An 11,224-nucleotide genomic window follows, 5' to 3' on the forward strand; every position below is an offset into this window, starting at 1 on the left:
TGGGTGATGGAACAAGACCCTGTCTCAAAAAAAAAAAAGTAAATTTGCATTGAGTACACTTGACCAGTTATCCATTTATTGGCATCATTCTTCCCTGCTTGCTTCCTGAGTGGGAGAGAGAGTAGAGAGAAGACCCAGCAGGCCGGGCTGCACTCTCCTGCAGGAACAGTTGGCAGGGGCTGAATTAAAGTTCCTCTTTCATCGGGCGTGGCCACACCAGTTGGTCTCAGTCCCCAGCACTCTCTCGTCTCTCCAACTTGAGGCTGAGTGTCAGGCACTGTCAAGTTACCCCTGCCACTGTGGTGTCCTGCCTCTAGAGGCCCGAGGAGATCCCCGGGGTAGGGGAAAGGGCTTACAGGGAGGCCTCTGAAAGGGTCTGCTGAGTGCCCATGTCTCTTCATAGACGGCTCCTGACGGCTGGAAGAACTCAGTGAGGCACAACCTGTCTCTGAACAAGTGCTTCGAGAAGGTGGAGAACAAGATGAGTGGCTCCTCCCGCAAGGGCTGCCTGTGGGCTCTGAACCTGGCCCGCATCGACAAGATGGAGGAGGAGATGCACAAGTGGAAGAGGAAGGACCTGGCCGCCATCCACCGCAGCATGGCCAACCCCGGTGAGGCCCGCAGCATGGACATACACATGCACACACACACACACACACACACACACACACACACACAGAGAAGAGGAAGGACCTGGCTGCCATCCACCGCAGTATGGCCAACCCCGGTGAGGCCCGCAGCACGGACACACACATGCACGCACGCACACACACACACACACACACACAGAAGAGGAAGGACCTGGCTGCCATCCACCACAGCATGGCCAACCACGGTGAGGCCCGTGGCACTTACACACATGCACATGCACACATGCATGTGCACATACACACAGACGAGGAAGGACCTGGCCGCCATCCACCGCAGCATGGCCAACCCTGGTGAGACCTACAGCACGGACACACACATGCACACACACACACACACACACACACAGAAGAGGAAGGACCTGGCCGCCATCCACCACAGCGGCCAACCCCAGTGAGGCCTGTAGCGTGGACACACACATGCACACACACACACACACAGACAAGGACGGACCTGGCCGCCATCCACCGCGGCATGGCCAACCGTGGTGAGGCCCGCAGCACGGACACATACGTGCACACACACACACACACACACACACAGAAGAGGAAGGACCTGGCCGCCATCCACCACAGCATGGCCAACCACGGTGAGGCCCGTGGCACTTACACACATGCACATGCACACATGCATGTGCACATACACACAGACGAGGAAGGACCTGGCCGCCATCCACCGCAGCATGGCCAACCCCAGTGAGGCCTGTAGCGTGGACACACACATGTACACACACACACACACACACACAGACAAGGACGGACCTGGCCGCCATCCACCGCAGCATGGCCAACCCCGGTGAGGCCTGTAGCCTGGACACACACATGCACACACACAATGCATGTGCACATACACACACACAGACAAGGAAGGACCTGGCCACCATCCACCATAGGATGGCCAACCCCAGTGAGGCCTGCAGTGTGCACGCACACACACAAACACATGCACATGCACACACACACAGAAGAGGAAGGACCTGGCCGCCATCCACCACAGCATGGCCAACTCCGGTGAGGCCCGCAGCACGTACACACACGCACACGCACACATGCATGCGCACATACACACACACACAGACAAGGAAGGACCTGGCCGCCATCCACTGCAGCATGGCCAACCCCGGTGAGGCCCGTGGTACTTACACATGCATATGCACACGTGCATGCATACGCACACATGCATGCACATATAGACACACACAGATGAGGAAGAACCTGGCCGCCATCCACTGCAGCATGGCCAACCCCGGTGAGGCCCGCGGTACTTACACACACATACATACGCACATATGCATGCATACGCACACAGGCATGCACATATACACACACACAGACGAGGAAGGACCTGGCCGCCATCCACTGCAGCATGGCCAACCCCGGTGAGGCCCGCGGCACGGACACACACATGCACACGCACACACACACATAGAAGAGGAAGGACCTGGCTGCCATCCACCACAGCATGGCCAACTCCAGTGAGGCCCGCAGCACGTACACACACACACACGGGCGCACACGCGCACATGCACGCACACACACACACGGAAGAGGAAGGACCTGGCCACCATCCACCATAGCATGGCCAACCCCAGTGAGGCCTACAGCATGAGTGTGCGCACACACACACACACACACACATATGCATATGCACGCAAACGCACACACACATACACGGAAGAGGAAGGACCTTTCCGCCATCCACTGCAGCATGGCCAACTCCAGTGAGGCCTGTAGCATGCACACACACACATGCACACACACACACGGAAGAGGCCACCATCCACTTCAGCATGGCCAACCCCAGTGAGGCCCACAGCACGAGCATGCACACGCGCACACACACACATGCACGCAAATGCACATACACATACATAGATGGAAGAGGAAGGACCTTGCCGCCATCCACTTCAGCATGGCCAACCCCAGTGAGGCCTGTCACATACACACACACATGCACACACGTGCACACACACATAGATGGAAGAGGAAGGACCTGGCCACCATCCACTTCAACATGGCCAACCCCAGTGAGGCCCACAGCACAAGCATGCACACGCACACACACACATGCACGCAAATGCACACACACACACATACACGGAAGTGGAAGGACCTCGCCGCCATCCACTGCAGCATGGCCAACTCCATTGAGGCCTGTCACATGCACACACACATGCACACACATGCGACACACACACGGAAGAGGAAGGACCTGGCCACCATCCACTGCAGCACGGCCAACCCTGGTAAGACCCACAGCACGCACACACATGCACACACACGCATGCATACACACACGCATGGAAGAGGAAGGACCTGGCTGCCATCCACTGGAGCATGGCCAACCCCAGTGAGGCCCGCAGCACACATACATACATACACACACACATATATGCACATACACACAGAAGAGGAAGGACCTGGCCACCATCCACGGGAGGGAGCATGGCCAACCCTGGTAAGACCAGCAGCATGCACACACACACACGTGTGCGTGCCAACCTCACTGGGGCCAACCCCAGTGAGGCCCAAAAGTCCACAGCATGCACACACACACACACACACACACAAATACACACACAGAAGAGGAAGGGCCTGGCCACCATCCACCAGAGCATGGCCAACCCCAGTGAGGCCTGACAGCCTGCAGCACACATACACACACACACAATACACACACACACAGAAGAGGAAGGGCCTGGCCACCATCTACCAGAGCATGGCCAACCCTGGTGAGGCCTGACAGCCTGCAGCACACATACACACTTACAAATACACACATACACACGCACACACAAATACACATATGCAAGAGGAAGGGCCTGGCCACCATCCACCGAGGCATGGCCAACCCTGGTGAGGCCCAGACAGCCCATGGCATGTGCACACACACAAATACACACACAAATGCACACACGTGCATGTACACACACACAAACACACAAGTGGAAGAGGAAGGACCTGGCCCCCATCCACTGGAGCATGGCCAACCCCAGTGAGGCCCAGACAGCCTGCAGCATGCACACACACACACACACACACACACACACACACACAAGTGGAAAAGAAAGGACCTGGCACTGTCCACCAGAGCATGGCCAACTCCGGTGAGGCCCAGACAGCCCCAGCATGTGGACGCACACACACATGCACACACATACCTGCGCGCACACACACATACTGTGCGCCCCTCCTCCCAGCCCAGCCCCAGCTCTGCCTGTGCCCTATCCAATCGGCAACACGTCTCAGCTACCGTGATGGGAAGACAGATGCCTGGAGAACTTCCCTCCCTCCTATGGAATAGGCCTCCCCCTCCCCGACCCTCTCCAGTGGAGGAGTAATTGAGGGGCGTGGTCAGAAACAGGAAAAGCTATTGGATCTCACTCGTCATCCATAGTTTCTTGCCCAGAAATGCCAAACTACACAACCATGGGATAAACATTGCTTTTCTACCACATTGACTTAGATGTTTAAAATAGTAACATAACACTCAATGTGGGCTAGGATGTGGAAAAATAGACAGCTTCGTATACAATGGATAGGATTTAAGCTGTTAAACTTTTTGAGGGAAAGGTAATATATCAAACACCTGCAAATGGTACCCATGGATTGGTCCAATTATTCTACTTATGACCATGTGTACTGGGAAGAGCAAAGATTTGAGCAAAAGGTTTGTGAGCAGTTCTCCATCACAAACTTCTAAGAGTGAAACAGAAGGCAGTCCAGACATCTCACAGAAGGAAGTTGGTTGAATAAACAGAATGGCATATCATGCAAGTATTAGAGATGAGAAATATTTTAAAATATTTTTGGATTATAAAGAAATGTTAGGCTAGGCTCAGTGGCTCCCATCTGTAATCCCAACACTTTGAGAGGCCGAGGTGGGTGGATCACTTGAGGTCAGGAGTTCAAGACCAGCCTGGCCAAGATGGTGAAACCCTATCTCTACTAAAATACAAAAATTAGCTGGGCATGGTGGCGGGCACCTATAATCCTAGCTACTCAGGGGGCTGAGACAGGGGAATCGCTTGAATCTGGGAGGCAGAGGTTGCAGTGAGCCAAGATCACACCATTGCACTCCAGCCTGGGCCACAGAGTGAGACTCTGTCTCAAAAAAAAAAAAAAAGTTCTTAGTAAGTTAAAAGGGGCAGGTTATAAATCAACATCCACAGCAAGATCACATTTTAAAATGCATATATATCCATATCCATCCCCCCCACAAACACCAAATGTATGTATCTATTAGAGAGAGAGAGAGAGAGAGAGAGAGAGAGAGAGAGAGAGAGAGAGAGAGAGAGAGAGAGAGAGAGAGAATGAATGTGCTGGTATGTTTGGGAAGAAATACGCCAAAATCTTTACTGTGAATGGAAGGACCATTGATAACTTTTATATTTTTCACATCTTTCTGTATTTTCCAAAACTTCTATCCTGATTCTAATTAGAAAAAAGATTGCATCTGCTTTTAAAAAGAAATTAATGGATTTGAGGAGGGTGCCGTCCAAGGGAGACATGCATAGGGACTGTGACGTGGGAGGCTAATTCTGCGCCAACCTCAGGAGTATGGCCAGAGTGTGCTGGGTATGACCGTGCTGCGTGGGAGCGGGGCTGTGAGTGGCTGGGGATGAGCAACTCGAGGCAGGGAGAAGGGCTGTAGCAGGAGCCAGCGCGCCCTCAGTTGAGGGGTATCACTTGGCACCCACCCCACCGAGGTCTCTGGGGTCTGGCTTGAGACCCAGGGCCAGTACTGACACATATTCAGAGTGAAGTCTTGGGCAGGTTATTTTGCCTTCTAGATTCTATGTGTTCTCATTTCTAAGATGGGTACAACCCAAATAGCTCTTGGGACCCTACCAGTCTACTGTCAACCATGTTGCACTCAACAAGACATAGCCCAACAACCAAAAATAATTTGAGAATAATTTGTCTTTGCTTGTTTACATCCAAGAGTCTTAAGGATTTTTAACACACAGCAATACTTCTTCATGTTTCTCCAGTAGCAGGGAGTGGCTAGGACCCCTTGGATGTTAACATTCATTTTGTTCCAGTTTCATGGGATTTGTCATCGCTGCCTTACCTCCTTCTTGGAGGGCTGTTATGAGATTCAAGTGAAGTCCTAGGGTTACAGTGCTGTCCTGTAAGTCACTGTCCTGATGACAGGGGCTACTGTTATTATCTGATGACTTTTTTTTTTTTTTTTTTGAGATGGAGTCTCACTCTATTGCCAGACTGGAGTGCAGTGGCGTGATCTCGGCTCACTGCAACCTCTGCCTCCCAGGTTCAAGTGATTCTCCTGCCTCAGCCTCCTAAGTAGCTGGGATTACAAGTATATACCACTACACCCAGTTAATTATTGTATTTTTAGTAGAGACAGGGTTTCACCATATTGGTCAGGCTGGTCTTGAACTCCTGACCTCATGATCCACCTGCCTCAGCCTCCTAAAGTTCTGGGATAACAGGTGTGAGCCACTGTGCCTGGCCTTTTTTTTAGACAGGGTCTTACTCTGTCACCCAGGCTGGAGTACAGTAGTGCAATCATGGCTCACTGCAGCCTCAACCTCCTGGGCTCAAGTGATCCCCCCACCTCAGCCTCCCAAGTAGCTGGTACTACAGGCACACACCACCACGCCCAGCTAATATTTTTTTTTGTAGAGATGGGATCTCACTATGTTGTGATCTCACTCTGTTGTCCAGGTAAATCTTGAACTCCTGGCCTCAAGCTATCCTCCTACTTCCCCAAAGCACTGGGATGACAGGCATAAGCCTCCAAGCTCAGCCTTTGATGTCATCTCTTATTCCTCAAAGATTCTGCACAATTTGTGGTTTTGTTACATCTCCACAACAACCCTGTGCAGAGTGCGTGATGCTTTGCTCTATGGCAGAGATGTTTAAAATAATGAAATATTACCACCCAGCATGGGCCAGGCTGTGAAGTATTTAACTGACATCTTCATTTACAATGGGTGGCAGTGTAAGCTGTGAGATGAGATGATGCCTACATCATTTCACAGGTGAGGAGACAGAGGTTCAGAGTCCAAGAGGCTTGCTAAGGTCACACAGGTGGTAACACTGGGATTTGAACCCAGGCCTGGGCTGGGGCCTGCTGTCTGCTGGGCGGGTTCTGAGTGACCTTTCCCACTTGCCTGCAGAGGAGCTGGACAAGCTGATCTCTGACCGGCCTGAAAGCTGCCGGCGCCCAGGCAAACAGGGGGAACCAGAGGCTTCTGTGCTGACTCACGCCACCACAGTGGCCGTGGCGCATGGCTGCCTGGCTGTCTCGCAACTCCCACCACAGCCACTGATGACCCTGTCCCTGCAGTCAGTTCCCCTGCACCACCAGGTCCAGCCCCAGGCACATCTTGCTCCAGACTCTCCAGCACCGGCCCAGACCCCGCCACTGCACGCCTTGCCGGACCTGAGCCCCAGCCCGCTCCCCAACCCCACCATGGGAAGGGCTCCTGTGGACTTCATCAACATCAGCACCGACATGAACACCGAGGTGGACGCCCTCGACCCCAGCATCATGGACTTCGCTCTGCAGGGTGAGGCCAGAGGAACAGTGATTGAATGGAATCGGGGAGGGGAGAGGCCTGGGGGCCAAAGGGAGTGAGAGAGGACTGTACTGCCTGCATTTGCCCCACGGTCTCGTTCCCATAGCAACCACCTTTGCAAGTTGAGCGTCCCTGATCCGGAAATCTGAAGTGCTCCAAAATCCGAAAATCGTTGAGCCCCGACAAGACACTCAAAGGTCATGCTCGCTGGGGCAGTTCAGATTTCAGATGTTTGGCTGGACTAGGGTTGTTCAGCGTGTTCTAGCCAATGACAGCCAGCAGGGAATGAGCGCTTGCTGTGTACCAGACACCAGGCCAAAGCATTCTATAGACATCACCTGAGGTCACCACCATTCCACATCCCTGTTCTGCTGATGAGGAAACTGGGGCAGAGAGAAGTGAAGTCACTCACCCAGGGTCATCAAGCTAGTAAGTGGCAGAGCCTGGAGTTAAACCTCAGTCTGTCTGATCCCAAAGTTTTAATCAATAACTGCTTCAACTCACATGTGCCAACCCTACGCCAGGTCACACTGACTCACTGCGGGCTGCATGATCCTCCCCAATAAGTGCGATGTGATGAATGAACACGGGAATTTCAGGTTTCAGCCAAGGCTCATACTTCATCCATTCACTAGCACAGGTGCAGCTCCCATGTTCCAGCCAAGGGTGGAGACAGCCTCTGCCCTAAGGAGTTCTGTCTCTAGTGAGGGAAATGAACAAGGTAGCAAGTCAGTTGCAGCTGTGAAGTGGGTAGATTTGCACCTTCCTGCCTCCCTCTCCCTGGACTGTTGTATAGTTCAGTGTGCTGAAGAAAGGGAAACGTCTTGTCCTCCTGGCTTTGACCGTAACAATACCGTGAGAACTAAATGCTTTTGACAAGTCCTCTCATTTAACCCTTGCCATAGCCTGAGGAGCTGGGTTCACTGATCATCTCCACCTTATTCTGAGGTTCTGAGATGGAAGTGACTTTCCCAAGGACACGCAGTGGGAAGGTGAAGGTCCGGAGCTGCAACTCTGGCTTTTCCATGCATTTGTTTTTGTTCTTTTTTGAGATGGAGTCTCGCTCTGTCACCCAGGCTGGAGGGCAGTGACGAAATCTTGGCTCACTGCAACCTCCACCTCCTGGGTTCAAGTGATTCTTGTGCCTCAGCCTCTCAAGTAGCTGGGATTACAGGTGTGCACTTACCAGGCCAGGCTAATTTTTGTATTTTTAGTAGAGACGGGGTTTCACCATGTTGGCCAGGCTGGCATTGAATCAAACTCCTGGCCTCAAGTGACCCACCCACGTTGGCCTCTGCTGGGATTACAGGTGTGAGCCACCGTGCCCGGCCCCATCCCCATCTTCTACGACACATGACACCACACATAGTCTCTGTGTCTTCCCTAAGATGGGGGATTGGAACTCAGTCGTTTTCTGTGATGCCAGCTCACCCTAATGCTTTTGTCTTTGAAAGGGAATCTGTGGGAGCAGATGAAGGACGAGGGATTCAGCCTGGACACGCTGGGCACCTTCGGAGACTCCCCGCTTGGCTGTGATCTGGGGGCCTCAGGCCTGACCCCTGCCTCGGGTGGCAGCGACCAGTCCTTCCCAGACTTGCAGGTGACAGGTCTCTATGCAGCGTACTCCACCCCGGATGGTGCGGCCGCATCAGGCACCAGCTCCTCCTCCCAGTACCTGGGTGCACAGGGGAACAAGCCCATAGCCCTGCTTTGAGCTCATGGCCTCGCCTGCCCCGGAACCCCAGCACCCAGCTGGGGCAGAGAACTGACAGGGTGTTCCTTGGAGCCTCTCCTGGGGCTAAGTTGCCAGCTGGACAGGGAAGCGGTTCCCCTCCACGGCCCTCCTCCTCCTCCTGCCTCCCACTGGAGCTTCCAGGGCAGCTTCTGGGGCTCTTCCAAGTCAGAAGGACAGAGGAAGGCGAACAAGCAACCCAGCATCCCCCCTTCCCTTGCCACTTCTCTGAGGCCTGAGCCGCAAGGCCTGACCGTGTTGAGTGAGACTTGTCCATCCTGGTTCCTGGCTGGGTGACCTCCATGACCTGCACCCCATTTCAGGACACCTTGGTGCATTGAGGAAACACCTCTGGGTGAAAGTCCTTGAATTCATCCTTCTGGGAAAGAGCTGAGCAGATGAAACCTCAGCTGCAACCTCCAGGGGACAGGTCCAGGGTGGGGAGTGGAGCCGAAGAACCTGAGCTCTGAAACGGGAGCCTGCCCAGGTGGCCTCCAGCCCCACCTTTCCAATAGTCTGTTAGAATTTTATTAGAGCAGATTCCCGGGCCATGCCGGGCACCATGACCATGTGTAAATTTATTTATATTTATTGTGGCCTATCCACCCCCCATCTGCAAACCCAACCCGAGGCCCCTGGAATGAGATTCCTCTGTCCCTCCCTCCCTCCCTCCCAGCCATCCTAACTCCTACAGGCCAGCAAATGACATCTCTAACTGGCTGGTCACCCCTTGGCAGTCTGGGGCTCCTTTTTAGAACCAGCAAGCACTGCTGATACTGTGAAACATCCTGTTTTTTCCATATTAGAGACCAGATATTTTTCTAACTGTTCATGATTCACATCTCTTCTTGCATGTACCTAAGACGGACGGTGCCATCATTTGGGGGCTTGGAGGGCTTTCAAAGGGCAAAATGCGATGGCGGAGGGAGGAACGGGAGAGCGGGTGCTTTTGTACTGGGATTTAAGGCACTCCTGATGGAATGAAAGCAAACTGAACCATGGAAAGCTTGAACCACGTGGCGAATGGAGGCAGACAGCACTTCCTCACCTCCCTTTGCCCTGCAGCTGCTTTTATGTTTTTCTCTCCTTGCTAATTACTGAGTTTCCAAGTGGCAAATTCTGCAGATAGCTGGGTTAGAGGGGAGACAGGTGAGTGAGCTGGGCAAAGAGAAGGTGAAAAATGCTCTCCCAGCAAAGTTTAGACAGAACACTGGGGAAGCTGCAACCTCACACACCATTCCCCTCTTTCCACGAGATGGATGTAGACTCCGTGTCTGGAGTTCCCGAACCCTAGAGCCAGGATGCTGTTTAATCAACAGCTCAGCCAGCTGCCTGGGAGGTTTTTGGCATTAAGCACCGCCTTGAAGGGTGAGCTTTAAGTCCTTCCCAGTTCCGGAACTTTCCACCGAGCATCCACCACCCTTAGACACACTCCCAGTGCTACCTGTCCGACCCGCACTGCCCATCTGCCTTGTGTGACGTGACCCCCGATGAGATGTTGAAATGGTGTTCATGAAGACTCCGCGTTCGGGCAACAGCAAGACTGTAAGTGTAGAATTGAGTAACTGTCTTCTGTCAATAAAGGCTGAATGGCGGCTCTGTGGCTCATGCGGAGGTGAAAGGGAGATCACGGATAATGACACCACTCACTTGTCCCTTACAGGTGAGGTCCCATTTACAGATGGGGAAATTGAGGCCTAGAAAGGTGACACCACTCAACACCAGCCCCAGGTGCTCTCCCGCCAAGTTCCCATCGCACCAGAAACCAGGAGGAGTTTGTCATGATGGTCACAAGGAGCACAGCCTTCACTTACTGTCCCTCAGAACCTGGCGCTGGACAGGCATCATTTCAGGCAGGGATCATGAGTGCCACTGGCCACTCAGAAAGCAGAGGGTTGGAGAGGTAGGGTGGGCTGAGTGTGTGTCCCAGAGCTCAGCGGCACAGCTCAGGTGTATACCTCGTGTCAGAAAAGAGAAGATGGAAAGAGACACACCCCTTCCAGCACCTGCTATATGCCAGGGCCTGTGCTAGTCATTGCTGTCCATTAGCTCATTCTGTCCTCACAATAGCCCTAGGAAGCATGTCTGATTTGATATTACACCCATTTCACAGATGAAGAAACTGAGGTTCAGGGAATAAAGCAGGTGACTTGCTGCCCAAGATAACAGGCAAAGTGTATATTAATTAGGAGTCTAACTCTTAAGCACACCCAGGAAGTGGCCTGCAGCCTCAGGGGAGACCAGATTCGTGCACATGCAATGTTTCATGAGCGAGGAAGCATGTCTGGGAGGAAGGG

At 53.1% G+C, this 11,224-nt stretch overlaps 1 protein-coding gene across 1 annotated transcript in view; it reads left to right on the top strand.

Moving 5' to 3' along the window:
* FOXN4 (forkhead box N4) overlaps nucleotides 1–8,909 on the top strand; it is a 30,283-nt gene extending 21,374 nt beyond the window's left edge. The window contains exons 7-9 of the mRNA XM_064379490.1: nucleotides 404–611; nucleotides 6,794–7,186; nucleotides 8,650–8,909. Coding sequence (XP_064235560.1) covers nucleotides 404–611; nucleotides 6,794–7,186; nucleotides 8,650–8,909 — 861 coding nt within the window. The remainder of the gene's footprint in view (nucleotides 1–403; nucleotides 612–6,793; nucleotides 7,187–8,649) is intronic.
* Nucleotides 8,910–11,224: the final 2,315 nt, after the last annotated feature.

Source organism: Aotus nancymaae, unplaced genomic scaffold, assembly GCF_030222135.1.
Source record: "Aotus nancymaae isolate 86718 unplaced genomic scaffold, 86718_ANA_hifiasm-v0.15.2.pri h1tg000021l, whole genome shotgun sequence".
NCBI lineage: Eukaryota > Metazoa > Chordata > Mammalia > Primates > Aotidae > Aotus > Aotus nancymaae.